The sequence below is a fragment of the Trypanosoma brucei genome, chromosome 10 (assembly GCF_000002445.2).
Source record: "Trypanosoma brucei brucei TREU927 chromosome 10, whole genome shotgun sequence".
Taxonomy (NCBI): Eukaryota; Euglenozoa; class Kinetoplastea; order Trypanosomatida; family Trypanosomatidae; genus Trypanosoma; species Trypanosoma brucei.
The window spans coordinates 129,033-142,592 of NC_007283.1; the positions used below are offsets into that span (position 1 = coordinate 129,033).

Genomic DNA, 13,560 nt, shown 5'->3' on the forward strand with positions numbered 1-13,560 from the left:
AATTGACAGGCGATTATCCAATGGAGATGGTTGATATTATTGTTATTATTAGTTTAACATATGCGTGTGTTATTTTTTATTCTAACGCAAAAGTGATGAAGAAAAAATAAAAAGAGATTATCTGCAACGTTTTATAAAAATAAAATAAAATAATTACTGTTGTTATTGTTGTTGTTGTTGTTGCTACTGCTATTATTATTATTATTTTTAAAAATATTATGAATATTTATTTCCTTTCTTTGATGTGTGATCGCATCTACTCCTCATTTTTCTCGAGTACATGTACCGAAAATGCCATAAATTCCGCTATTTTTTTTTTTTGCGTTTGTGTGGTGACAGAATTGTGAAGAAATTATTCAAAAAAAAATAATAATTAAAAATGAACGAAAAAAAAAAGACGAAATAAAATAAATAATTATATATATATAAACAAATATTGATAAATTCAAGACGGTTATCTGACATGAGTGTTGTACAAAAAAAAAAAGAAGCAAAGAGTCGAGAAATTATAAAAGTGGTGGAAAAGTGCCTGAGAAAGAGTGACGGAGGGAGAAAATATGTTAAAATATATAAATATATGTATTGTATTTTGTTTTTTTTTCTACCTCCCATTCCTTCTATGTTTTTCTATAGATTTATAAATAAATTAATAAAAATATACGCAAGAAAGCGTGTCTGAGTTTACATGTGGTCACTGCATCAATTTCATTACGAGAAGGACCGGCAAGTGACGAACCGCAATGTATAATAAATATATATATTTTTTTCTTTTTTTTTTTTTAGCATATTTATATTTATATCTATCGGCATGTTCATATTCGTTTCTTTTTTTTTTTAATTTGGTAGAATTCTTTTTGTTTAACTCTTTGGCATTCCATTTCCCATTCGTCCTCTTTTGCACGCAAACGTGTGGCTGAGTGGTGGAATCTGCCGGTAATGAAGAAATAAAACAATAAATGACAATTAAAAAAGAAGAAAAGAGAAACAATAATGATAAAACAAACTCACATTTCTTTTTTTTTTTTAAAGAAAAAGGTGCGAAATTATTAACGTAATGAATTAAACAGGTGACTATTTGACAGAAAGATGTGAATAACTACAGAAATTTGAGAGAAAGAGAAAAGAAACGAAAAAAAAAAGGACAAAAAAAAGAAGGAATAAATCAACAAAGTAATATGAAAAAAAAATGTGATTCACGTATGTATTAATGTATGAAACACATTTATGTCTCAATGGATTTTGCTGCTTTTTCTCATTATATTTATGTTTGTCTCTCGATGTATTTATTTCTTTATTTATTTTTTAAATATGTGAAAGGAATTTATTTGTGACGCGTCAGGAACTCCTCGCGCCTGTTATCATTTCACGTAATGGAGAATAAATAAATAAATATTTATATTTACGCGCTCGTTTTGTTGAATTCTTATCCTTCATCATATCCATTGTACCATTTTTATATTTATAATTCATCTATTCAATTTTATTCTGTTTCTTGTTTTACCTATTTATTTTTCATCTGTACACGAATTAACAGATTGCGTTTAGCAGTTATCAATTCAGTTCCAAAAAAAAAAAAGAGAGAAGGCATATTCTTTCTGTGTATGAGTTCACAAAAAAAAAAGAAAATGTTATTAAATGTATTCACGTGTCGTTTTGCTTTCTTTTTTTTTTGTTTCCCCTTCACTCTGCTCAGACACTCTACAAGGAGAAAAAAGATGTTTTCTTGTTGTTGTTATTATTATTATTATTTCGTTCATGTTGTTTTGTTCTATTCTGTTTTTTTTCCTTTTCCTTTTGCTACCCGGTGCGAAAACGGTATCTTCTTTAATATGGTGAAGTGAGCGAGTAATAGCTATTTTTAAAAAAAATAATCAAACGATAAAAGTTAAAAATGAAAAAGGAAATGATGACGATGACGATGGCGATGGAGAATAAAATAGGGAGAAATGTACGATTGACTCCCACTTATTTCATTCCATTCTTCCCTCTGTTTATTGTTTCTTAAATATGTGTTCTTATTCTCATTTTTGTTTCGGTCATTTCTTAATACATTACTGCCTGCTCTTCTTTTTCTCTTTTTTTTTATTTCAACACGTTGCGTATCAAATAGTAATACACAACAGGTGACGAGGAGCTTCCTTCCCCTCCTTCCCTTTTTTCTCCTTTTAAAAGATAAAAAGAAAACATTAATCACAAACATATCTGTACGTTTGGGAGGAATAACGACGGAGGGAAGGTACACATATTTTCATTGAAAGAATCAAAAATAAAAAATCTTTTAAAAAAATATTACATCACATGCCTCTCATGTCTGCAGATGGAAGTGGTGAATTGCCACCCGTAATGCTCCATCGCTATCCGGTAACACTTGGACTTCCCACGGCGGATCCATATGCACTTGCTATCGAGTGTATGTTACGAATTGTTGGGGCACATTACAAAAAAAGAGATGGAGGACTACCCGTTACACTCGAAGTGCCAGTTGATGGTAGGAATAAACCTGCGATGAAGCGACATGAGGGTCTCACGTCATGTTTACAATTAATTGAGTCCGCCACACATCAGGACGCGGAAGTAATCACATCGGCACTTGAACCGGAGGCGTTGTGTGTGCGACTTACGGCTGAGGTGGTGTTAATACCCGCGTTTGTGTATATAACGCATAGTGATGCCGGAATTTTACGTAATGCCATTCAAAAGGCGGTAGAACCAAAAGTGGCGAGCATGTGGCAACGGTTCCGCGGTTCATATTCCCGTCACGTGGTGCAACAAACGTCTTTTTGTCGGTCGTATAAAAATATGGGTGAAGCCATCGAGAATGTGGAGCGCTGCCTTCGGGCGATTGAAGCAATTTGTTCGATTAACACGGCTGGTAATGGGATGTTCATTCTTGGTACTGAGAGACCATGCAGTGCTGACGCGTTAATATACGCGGCAGCTTCTTCTTTTTTTCATGCTGATTTTGCTTCCCGCCAGGCATCAGGCGATATTATTGCAATGCAGCAGCGGTTAAGGGAAGGATGCCCCACATTACTGACTTACGTGGAGCGACTCCGTGGGTTATATTTCGAAGATTACAGTGCCTTCTACCACCTGCGTGCCCCAACCTGTGGAATGGAGGGTGAAGCTACGCAGAAGGCTGCAGAAGAAACTTTTGTTAGGGGACGGTGGAAAGTTTTGGCATTCACCGGCGTTTTCTCTATCACATATTTTCTTGTTGCAAATATAGATGTCTTTTCGGCAGTTCTGCTGCATTATCTGGAGGATGACGGGGAAGAAGAGTTTTTAGAAGATGAAGAGTGAAGAATCTCCAACAGATCACTCAAGTGAGTGATACATGAGGTAAAACAACAAAGGGGAGGAAGAAGCACCAGAAGGGAGTTGAATGGAGGAGCGAATGGAGTCCAACATTCATGAATGCGGGACGATATATATATATATATTAATGCATATAAACATGTACGCGTGAGAGCAGCGCTTGAAGGGAACGAAAGAAATTAAAAAAATTACGGATGTTTGAATGACAGATCCCTTTACTCTGAGAAGGTTCATCATTCAGCAACGCCGTTTCTTTTCCTTTATCTTCTCTATTCTATGGATTCTCCTGTGCCATGTGGGTTCGCGTTATAGTTGTATGTGTTGTCCCATTCTATTCTCCCTTTTTTTTAGTCTTAACGGGCACTAAAAGTGAGGGCAGTTAAAAATGTAGGCACGAGCAGGGTGCGGGCGAGGGACTTCCACTAACAAATCGTCACATTTCTCGTTTGTCTGCATATCTTTCTTTTTCTTGTTTTTTTTGTATTTCACAGGTTGTCACAACAGAAAGCGTTTCGTTGGTGTGTGTGTGTGTGTTTGTGTGTGTGCACGTTAGCGGTGTTGTTTACTTAGTCCCTATTTCGCTACCATCTATCAGTTTTGGTTCTGTTTTTTTTCTTTTAGTTTTCGTGCAAAAGTCTTTGTTATTGCCTTTTATTGAAATGTTGCTTTACTGTCAATGTTCCCCGTTCTTCTGCCTTTGTGCTTATCCTATTCTATCGCCGTTGATATGCGGCATGCAGTAGGTTTTCCTCCTTGAAGAAGGTGAAGGCAAGGGACCATTATTATTTTTTTTTTGTATTGCGGCAGAAGGTTGCGGAAGCTACTGTCAGTTCAACGATACTCAAGCGGTTACGTGTAAGCAAACAAAGGAGGGTGTTCAGGACACTATAAATTACTTCACAGTTTATTTACCTTTAAATCGTAATTGTCTTCACGTTTGGGTAAAATGCAGGGCAGTTGGTCGGTTTTGAAGAAGAACTGTTCTAACTTCTTCCCTGGTTTACTCGCCTTTGCCCAACAGACGCAAGAGGCATACGGCATTTGGCTCCGAATTTATAACCGTCAACAAAAATATGGCCCAACAGACTTCGTTGAGCAGAGCGAAACATTTTCACCCGACTACCATAAACGCTTCCACTCACAAGACAAGAACATGTGGGTTGACAAGGAGCTCTGCACGGAAGTCTCCCAGAAGGAAGTGGCGCGTCTGATGACGTACAAACTTGACATGTGGCGTATGGCTCATTGCGCTGGTGCGTTATTGGCCACGGGTGGTTATGCCATTCCCTTCGGACTCTTTTGGCTCGCAAATGATACGTGGGTTCCATCATCTTTTAACCTTACTGGAGAGGAACTCCGGGCGTGGCGTGAAGCTCAGGACCTTTACCGTTACCGCAGTGCGCCGTCATATCTTACGGATACGAAATGGCACTTCGATTTTCATGCGTATCCATGGAATGAAACACAGGAACGTGCCTGGGATGACTTGTTTGAGAAGAATGATGTTCGACGTGACCCTAAAGTGGTACGCCCCGCCGCTGAGATGTATGACGGCTTCATCAAGTTTGAGTTGATTCGTCGCAAGTCTCTTCGTCATCTTTGCAGGAGCATGAACATTCCCACCTTTCCCATGCTCGCCCGCCTTTGCAATGGTACACGGGTGCGTGACTACTGGAATTTGGCATGGTGTGAAGATTACATGGTCATAACGCAGCGACTGCACGAGTCCATGACGGATGAGGAACTATATGACTATGCGTGGCGTCGGTATCTTGCCCCTTATGATAAGAACCTCAATCGAGAACAGCTTATGGAGCGTGTAGAGGATTATTTTGAGTTCCTTGGCCCTGACTTCGTTGCCCATGGAAAGGCACCGAATCTTGTCATTTTAACCAATTATGTCCTTGGTTATTATAACGACCCCGCTTATCTGGAGGGAGACATATCGGAACTGGACAAAAATGATTACGACCACTTAGCGAGTTGGGGGAAAGATGCGTTTCTGCGCCGACTCGAATTTGAAAACGGGCCTCTAAGAGATCAGGTGGAGGCGCACACACAACGTTTGTTGGCGGAGCGTGCAGCGATTGCAAAGGGTGATAATGCAGCCGCAGTGGAGGGCCGACACACAGCTTAGTTACTGCGATATCAGCACGTTTTTGTATTGTGTTGTGTTGTTGTGAATTTGAGTGTGGAGTGGACTGTGTAGGAAGAAATAGTAGTAGGTGGTTTCACGCGCACATCAGATTAGGGAACGTAAAAAAAAAAAAGGAGAGACAGATCTGGGAATGAAAGAAAGGAGGGGGATGTTAGGACGCTTGTGTACCTTTCTCGTATATGAAGTCATGTGCAAGCTACGCTGATAGAGCAATAACATGGTGACAGAGTGAAAGGCAAAAGGCACTTGCAGAAGGGGGAATTTTTGTTTTCGTATTTGATATTAACTCTCCATGTGTTGTCGCAGCGACTGTTTTCGCATATGACATAATTGCGCACATGACAGCATGCATCAGCAGTTTTGGTAGCATCTGCCTCATGTCAATGTTTGACAGTCAAAGGTTGAAATCATGTCATGATGGAGGTGGTTCAACACCTCAAGGGGACTTTTTTTTTTTGAATATTTTGGCGATGCCTTCATGACGTTTATGCGGTGCAAGAAGCAGGTTCCCTTTATTCTTTTTACTTTCCAGATCTTCATCGGAATGTCCAATCGAAGTTTAGTGTGAATGAATGACTTTATATTTGTCTGTGTCCTTTTTGTTGTTTTGTGGTCTCCCATCTGAAACTCATTTTATTTTACTCTTTCTTTTATCTCATTATGATTTTACTCCCTCTGGAGGACAAAATCACGTTTATCACCTCTTTTTTCTTTGCCCATTTAGGTAGTAGAGGTCACTAGGTCCTAGTTTTCTTTTTTAATTCCACTTCGCCACGTTACTCCAATCAAGCAAAGAGAAAAGGTAAAAAGAAGGGGAGTGAGTTGAGTCAGACAAGAAAAGAATACGTGGGTCGACGCAGTGTGATAATATAAAGGCGTGAAGCAGGGGGATAAAAGTAAAGGAAAAGAGAAGTGGGAACGGTATCCTATTTTCACGCACCGTATACCATAGTGAGTTGCTAACACCGTATTTGATTACTTACGGAATATGGGCAATGAACCTGATGAAGCCCGAGTGGGCGGGGTGCCTGAAATGCCAAAGGTATATGAAAAGAAGCGCACCTGCACAGATATTGTGTTCCTGTGCCTTTTCTTCGTTATGTTGTTGGCTTTCGCTGCTTTAGGCATCATTGCTTTTGTGGACGGCGAAGCGAAGGATTCCCTGAATGGTCGTGACAGAACTGGGCGTTATTGTGGTAGCGGCTCTCCTCCAGAGGGTTTCGCTGAAAGTATACCTCAGGGTGCACCTTTTCAAAGTAAAGTCTGGGGTGAGAACAAATATCTGTGGTATCCGTTCCCATTGAAGCAAACGGCAATGTCGTTGAACCCACTGCTGTACCTCAGTTTGGGTCTGTGCGTGCAGCAGTGCCCAATGGCAAATGAGAGGTTATTGGAGCGTCTTTTGAAAAACCCCTCTTCTGTAACTGAAGAGGAGAAGAATACCATGAAGGTGTACTCGTATGGAGGCAGTTCAGTTGTGGAGAGTGGCATGCAACCGGTCAATCATGCGTTTCCGGTTTACCACACGGGGCCCATTTTGCGGCGGTGTCTTCCCACCATCACTCAGCCACCCTCCGTGCGCGATCTATTGATGACTTCAGAGTATAGTCAGAGGGTTTACGCATTTGTGTTGAAGGGTGTACTGGAGGTGAAGGCAAGTTGGAAGGTTTTTCTGTGCGCCGCCGCTGCATGTACGCTCCTGTGCTTCATTTTCTTGTTTTTGGTGCGTTTCCTAATCAGCTTCGTCGTGTGGGCGTCCATTATTGCATGCTTCCTTTTGCTGTTAAGCGGTGGGTGCATATGCATTCAGCTTTACCTTAACGACGGTCACTTTATGAACCTCCATTTAGACGTCACGAAGTACTCTGTTCTTTTGCTGTGCGTTGCTATTGGGCTTTGGATCGGGGCGCTGGTGTATGTTTTTGTCATTATTGGAGCATGCCCGAGGATCCGCCTGGTATGCGCCTTAGCGAAAATCGCATCGCGTGTTGTTGATAATGCGCCATCAACTGTGCTGTTACCGATTCTAATGAACGTGGCGATTTTGTGTCTGCTGGTGTGGAGTATTCTCGTTGCTCTTGGCTTGTACAATGCTCGGAGAAAAACTGGGAAGATTTCGTTCGTGCCCGTAACCGACGCTATTGGCATTAATGACGGTTCATTCAAGGGAATCGGTGAGACAAAATTCTACCAGGGGGTTGTGGAAGGCGTGGAGCACCGCTACGCATTGGTTTACCTCTTATTTGGAGAGTTGTTTGCCTTCCTGTGGTGCGTATCATTCCTCAACGCCGTGTCCTTTACATCAATTTCTTTCGTCTCGACATTTTGGTATTTTTCGAACCTTAATGGTGGTAAGAAGAGGGTACCATTTTTCGGGGTGCTGAGAGCGTTTGTATGGACAGTGTTTTATCATGCAGGAACGCTGGCGCTGGGTTCTCTTCTAATTGCTATTCTTCAGATCGTTCGCATATTACTTGTTTATGCGGCAGAAAAGGCAGAAGAGGCAGTGGACAGACATGACTTAATCCAATGCTTGCACTGTTACTTGCAGTATGCTCTCCTCTGTTTCGAGAACTTTGTGAGTAGTATCAATAAGAACATTTACGTCGTTGTTTGTCTGACCTCCGGGAGCTTTTGCACATCAGCCTGCACCGGCCTCTCAGTGCTTAAGGGTCATTCCTCTGATTTGTTCCTCATCTCGTGGATGGTGTTATGCGTAAAGATTTTGGGAAAACTGTTTGTTACTGTCGGAACTGTCGTGACTTCATATTTACTTTTTAAGCACACAACTTTGGCACCGGGTGTGGATTCGATGGTAATGCCTCTCATTTTAATTGGTATCGGCGCATATTTCCTCAGCGGTCCCTTTTTTGATGTTTTCGATTCCTCCACACTCGCCCTATTGATTTGTTACTGCTACGATCACCACATCAACCAATCGGTTGGAATATTTTACGTTCCTGCGGAACTTGAGCACCAACTGAGTGACTACTCTCAGAAGAAAAAGTTGCGCCGCCTGAAGAACCAACAAGCGGCCGCACATAGGAGAGGTTAAAATGAAAAAAAAATGAGAGGGTTGTGTGAGTATATTGATATGAATTTAATCGTTAAGGCATGTTATGTTGTGTTATATTATTTGCATGCATACTTTGCTCTGCATCATATAAAGGGGTCACGTATTTTGCTGGCTGTTTTCCATTTTTTTTTTTCCATTTCCATTTCCCTTTTCTTTTTCGCTTTTTTTTCTTCTTCCATTTGGGCGTGCCACTTAATATTTGTTTCCTCTGTTCCTCCCCTACTGTTTTTCATAATGCTTTTTTTTTGTTGTTTACTCGACCGAATTTTCTTGTATTCCTTCCTTCTGTCCCATCTGTTGCTGCACAATATACTGTCTCTTTGCTATTTAAAAAAAAAAATCGGTGAGGTGGGGAACCTCCTTTAAAAACGTTTTCGAGCAGATGCGGATTTCTTCTTTTTTTTTTCTTTTGTTACAATGTGTTTAATAATTTTTTGAAAAACAAACAAACAAACAAACAAAACTTACCCTTTTATAACTTCTTCATAACCGCTGCGGTGCTTCTCGGGCTCATAAGCCATTACTTTCTTTCTCTTTCAGAGTTGATGCTTTCTCTTTCTTTCTTTCTCTTTACCGCATGTAAAGGGAGGGTTAATGCATCCCAATAAGAAAAGTAAATTTTTTTAGGCTTATGTTTTATGTTTTGTGTTTTCGAAAAATATTTGTATGTTTTATTGGTGTATCAAATAGAGATGACTTTTGTGAAATAGTCGATAACGGCAGTGATAACGATAAACGGAATTTTTTTTCTTTTTGACTTGAGGAGTGGTCTCATCCTTTTGGTTGTTATTGACGCTTGTTTTTTTTTCTTTCTTCCATTTCTTCATTCTTTTTTTTCTTCTTTGTTTTTCATATCCTTTTTTTTGTTTTGCAATTATTTACATTTATTCCTCCCTTCCGTATCTGTGGGGGAACATTTTTGTTGTTGCCTAATTTCTTTTTTTTTGTTCCTTTTTCTTAAGTCGTTTCATTTCATAATGTTTTTTTTGCTTTTTTTTTGTGTGTTTGTGTTTGCAGTACCATATGGTGCTGCATTTATATTTTTATGTGAGTGAGTGTGTGTGTGTGTGTGCCATCAGTGTGTTTTTTTTTTTTTGGGGGGAGGTATTCTGCACAAAATCGAAAGAAAGGAAGAAAAAACGAAAAGGAAAGAAAAAAAAAAGAATGAAAAAAAATTAAGAAAAAAAACATCTCCAGATATTTTGCAAGCATATGCGGTGGCTTGCTGAAACGCATCTCTTCAGCATAATAAAGATGAGTTGTGTTGTACCTCACTTTTGTTTCTGTTTTTAAGTTCCTTAAGGCCGCTTACTTTTTTTGTTTTTGTTTTTGTTTTTGTTTTTTTTGTGGCGGCTTCTTGTCGTCTGCTGATGTTGAATTGTCTTCCGTTTTTTTTTGTTGTTGTATTTTTACTGTACCTACATTTGTTGTGTTCACAAATATCAGGTGTTATTTTGTCCCACATTACTATGAAACTCGCTTCTTTATTATTGTTGTTTTTACCATTCAGTTGCTTCTCTTAAATATATATATATATATATAATTAAAAGAAATATGCGCTGCGTCTCATCTTTTCAATACGTTTTTCCCTCTTTTTTTTCCCCTCTTCCTCTACTCTCATTTTCCTCCTTCATAGTTTTAATTGTTTCATAGTTTTAAAAGGTGTAGTTTAAGGAAAAGATGTGCACATGTAACAAATGTTAGCGCTTCTGGTGTCTTTTTTTTTTTAAATTGCCATCATCACTATTATTGTTATAGTCATTATTAATCCTATTATTGCTTACATATTCCCCCCCCCCCCCACAAACACACACACACACTTTTTCTGCTACATTCTTTTTTTTTAAAAAAATTCGAGGGTGCGGTTGTACGTGCCACTGGAGGAGGAGGAAAAACAAAAAAAGAATGTAGCAGAAAAAGTGTGTGTGTGTGTTTGTGGAAAAGAAAGGATACTGATGAGTGCAAGAAAAAAAAGAGAGAGTTGGTTAAGTGTATTAAATTTTAATTAGTTTTGTTAATGATCGTGACTGCCTTTATTTTCTTCTTTTTCTTTCTTACACCTAATTTAATGGTGAGTTGTGCTTTACTCTTTTTTTTTTTTGTGAATTTATTCTTACCATTTAATGTTTATATGGCATCAGCATTTTATGTGCCTTCAACATAAAAAATGTGATTTTACTCGCTTTATTGTTATCCATTACACCTTTCCCTCACTTTCTCCAATACTTTATTTTAAAAATTTTTGACAAATAATATATATTTTAAAATTTTTTCTAGTCATTGACAACAGGTTAGCAACAAGATTTCAAAAAAAAAAGAAAAGAAAAAGAAGTTAAAGATAAATTAACATGAGTAGTGGTCTCGCTGACTTTGACGGAGATGATGTGCGGGCGCCAGTTGTGGCTGCGCAACCGCATATTGGTGTTGGTCTCGGAACCCACAGTGCCGTTGCTCTCGGCGGTTTCCAAGATTTTTGTCTCAAAAGTGAACTCGCCAACGCCATTCGAGAAAACGGCTTCGAACATCCCAGTGAAGTGCAGCATCAGGCCCTTCCACAAGCCATGCTCGGTGCAGATATCCTTGCACAGGCAAAGTCTGGTATGGGTAAAACAGCCGTGTTTGTGTTTGCTTTATTGGAGCAAGTGGAAAAACCAACGGATGGGCAGCGGCCCTTCTGTCAAGCCATCGTCATTGCCCATGCACGCGAGTTGGCATATCAAATTGAGCAGGAGTTCAAGCGTTTCAACAAATACTTGCCGCATTGTACCACTGGTGTCTTCTTTGGGGGCGTCCCTGAAGACGAGAACATAAAACAACTCAAGAAGGAGGTTCCCGCAATAGTGGTGGCCACACCAGGTCGAATTTGTTCCCTCATTGAGCGAAAAGCTCTCGACGTGTCGCGTGTTAAGTGGTTTGTTGTTGATGAATTCGATCGCTGCCTAGAGGATGTGAAAATGCGTCGCGATGTGCAGACGGCATTCCTTAAGACACCGAAGGAAAAACAGGTGATGATGTTCTCAGCCACCATGACGGAGGAGCTGCGGAATGTGGCGAAGAAATTTATGTCGAACCCCACTGAAATCTACGTTGACCAGCGTTCCAAGCTTACACTTCACGGGTTGGCGCAATATTACATCAATGTGACGGAGGCACAGAAACTTCGTAAGTTGTGCGACATCCTCGACGCTGTTGAGTTCAATCAAGTCATTATATTCACTTCCACTGTTGAGCGCTGTGAGGCTCTCAGCCGTCAGCTGCAGGCTCTTAAGTTTCCCTCCAAGGCGATTCACTCTCGCATGGAGCAGGCGGAGCGGTTGGTTGTGTATGAGAGCTGCAAAACAAACCAAGCTCGTATCATCGTCGCCACAGACATCTTTGGCCGTGGTGTGGATATTGACCGTATTAATCTTGTTGTACAGTTTGATATGGCGTCTGATGCTGACTCGTACCTTCATCGTGTTGGTCGTGCTGGTCGCTTTGGTACGAAGGGACTTACGGTGGCATTCCTCACTGAAGAGGAAAAGGAAATTAAGCGTGAGAACCGTAAATATACTGACCAGGGTATCATGAAGGAAGTGCAGGAGCGATTTGAGATGCAGGTCCAGGAACTTACTGACATCGCCACACAACTGAACCAGAGCCAGTATATGAACCAATAGAAAGGCGTAGTGAGTGATGGTAGCGTAAATTGGATTTACTGGTTTGGGTAGTGTGGTGAATTAAACGTGTGGAGAAAATGCGGGATGCGGGTGTTGCGAGGGACGGCATTATGAAAGGAAAATCAAGGAGAGACCAAATGAACAAAGGTGGTGAAAGTATAGTCACGCTCTGTGGAGGTGAAACTCTACTAATGATGCCGTGTTGAGGAGGAGGAGGGAAGTGGGGAATCATGTGCGCACACGTGTCTTTGCACTCCGTGCCCCGAAATAGACAAGACAACATGGGACAGCGGTAGTGCGGTGCGTTTCTTCCTCGTTTCACATGGTGGTGCAGAATTTTGTACTTTTTTTTTTTTTTCAAATATGCTGTCTCGGTCCACACATTTGTTGTTTTCCCCTCCCTTCTCTCCCCCTCTCAGCTCTTCTAACAGTTTGTGACGCTTCCACTTGTGGAGTCCGATCGCCGTATTTTCTGTTTGCTTGACCGTATTGTTTGGAATCCACTGCGTGGGGAGTTTTTCTTTGCGCGGAAATCCAACCAGTTGCGGTTCCCTCCTCTGCTTGTGTGGAGCGCAGGAAATGTGTGGGGGGGAAAGGTGAAATTGTGAGGATATAAACGTCGGCAAGACACGTAGCGGCCATCATCTGATGTAAAATGGTTGGCGTGTGTTGTGTGATTTCCCACTCGCCCACCAACACATGGGAAAAGAGTGAGTGGATGAATAAATGGAATTTTTCGCAAACTACAAAAAGGTGACGAGAGACGGATATATGAAGCAGGAGGGGATAAAAGGGTTTGTAGAGAGAAATTCACTTCACTTTCGGTGACCTCAGTGACGAGAAAGGGAGTAAAAAGGCATTAGATAGACTGCGCCGCTGACCTTTACACACACCCTTGCTCATGTTCTTCTCACATTCTCTGTCCTGCCCTTTTTGTTGTTGTTGTTGTTGTTGTTGTTGCTGCTGCTTCCTTTCGCCTGTTGCTCTTATCCAATCGGTGCGCACCAACATTAACGGATATGAGGCGAGTTGCAACATGCCCTAACGGTCGTGTGTGTGCATAGATATGCATGTATATATATATATATACACATTTATACATATACGTATATAAACACAACGAAGGAAGGGCTTCAGCTTCAATTTAATCCTTTTTGTGGGGTTGAGGAGTACCGGCCTTTCAATAAAACATGAAGGAATGTACCGAAAAGGCAAAACGGAATACAAAACGGTAACTCGGAGCTGAGAGGGACGGAGGAAAGATATAAAACACCTAACTCAGAAAGGAAACTAAACGCCAACAATGAAACGAAGCAAGGACAAGTGAACGAAAGGAGAAAAGAAAAAGG

The 13,560-nt window shown here is 40.6% G+C and overlaps 4 protein-coding genes across 4 annotated transcripts, besides 21 other annotated features; all 4 read left to right on the forward strand.

Moving 5' to 3' along the window:
* Positions 1–129: 129 nt before the first annotated feature.
* Positions 130–156: a sequence feature (AT_rich).
* A 1-nt stretch (position 157) lies between these two features.
* Positions 158–206: a microsatellite.
* Positions 207–349: 143 nt separating this feature from the next.
* Positions 350–446: a sequence feature (AT_rich).
* A 106-nt stretch (positions 447–552) lies between these two features.
* Positions 553–601: a sequence feature (AT_rich).
* Positions 602–633: 32 nt separating this feature from the next.
* Positions 634–660: a sequence feature (AT_rich).
* An 83-nt stretch (positions 661–743) lies between these two features.
* Positions 744–800: a sequence feature (AT_rich).
* Positions 801–1,109: 309 nt separating this feature from the next.
* Positions 1,110–1,187: a sequence feature (A-rich).
* A 93-nt stretch (positions 1,188–1,280) lies between these two features.
* Positions 1,281–1,310: a sequence feature (AT_rich).
* A 66-nt stretch (positions 1,311–1,376) lies between these two features.
* Positions 1,377–1,402: a sequence feature (AT_rich).
* Positions 1,403–1,716: 314 nt separating this feature from the next.
* Positions 1,717–1,795: a sequence feature (T-rich).
* Positions 1,796–2,262: 467 nt separating this feature from the next.
* Positions 2,263–2,292: a sequence feature (AT_rich).
* Positions 2,293–2,298: 6 nt separating this feature from the next.
* On the forward strand, positions 2,299–3,303 carry Tb10.70.7770 (hypothetical protein, conserved; the record flags this gene model as incomplete). Its single annotated transcript, XM_817216.1, has 1 exon — positions 2,299–3,303. One exon carries the CDS (start codon positions 2,299–2,301, stop codon positions 3,301–3,303), a length of 1,005 nt encoding a protein of 334 aa, XP_822309.1.
* A 533-nt stretch (positions 3,304–3,836) lies between these two features.
* Positions 3,837–3,863: a microsatellite.
* A 401-nt stretch (positions 3,864–4,264) lies between these two features.
* On the forward strand, positions 4,265–5,455 carry Tb10.70.7760 (hypothetical protein, conserved; the record flags this gene model as incomplete). The annotated part of the gene is made up of 1 exon (XM_817217.1): positions 4,265–5,455. The coding sequence occupies one exon, from the start codon at positions 4,265–4,267 to the stop codon at positions 5,453–5,455; it is 1,191 nt and encodes a 396-aa protein (XP_822310.1).
* A 1,009-nt stretch (positions 5,456–6,464) lies between these two features.
* Tb10.70.7750 (hypothetical protein, conserved) lies at positions 6,465–8,531 on the forward strand (the record flags this gene model as incomplete). Its single annotated transcript, XM_817218.1, has 1 exon — positions 6,465–8,531. One exon carries the CDS (start codon positions 6,465–6,467, stop codon positions 8,529–8,531), a length of 2,067 nt encoding a protein of 688 aa, XP_822311.1.
* A 136-nt stretch (positions 8,532–8,667) lies between these two features.
* Positions 8,668–8,727: a sequence feature (T-rich).
* A 264-nt stretch (positions 8,728–8,991) lies between these two features.
* Positions 8,992–9,014: a microsatellite.
* A 337-nt stretch (positions 9,015–9,351) lies between these two features.
* Positions 9,352–9,422: a sequence feature (T-rich).
* Positions 9,423–9,674: 252 nt separating this feature from the next.
* Positions 9,675–9,740: a sequence feature (A-rich).
* Positions 9,741–9,866: 126 nt separating this feature from the next.
* Positions 9,867–9,895: a microsatellite.
* A 176-nt stretch (positions 9,896–10,071) lies between these two features.
* Positions 10,072–10,101: a sequence feature (AT_rich).
* A 677-nt stretch (positions 10,102–10,778) lies between these two features.
* Positions 10,779–10,825: a sequence feature (AT_rich).
* Positions 10,826–10,900: 75 nt separating this feature from the next.
* On the forward strand, positions 10,901–12,211 carry Tb10.70.7730 (ATP-dependent DEAD/H RNA helicase, putative; the record flags this gene model as incomplete). Its single annotated transcript, XM_817219.1, has 1 exon — positions 10,901–12,211. The coding sequence occupies one exon, from the start codon at positions 10,901–10,903 to the stop codon at positions 12,209–12,211; it is 1,311 nt and encodes a 436-aa protein (XP_822312.1).
* A 933-nt stretch (positions 12,212–13,144) lies between these two features.
* Positions 13,145–13,177: a microsatellite.
* Positions 13,178–13,271: 94 nt separating this feature from the next.
* Positions 13,272–13,324: a microsatellite.
* The last annotated feature ends 236 nt before the right edge of the window (positions 13,325–13,560 follow it).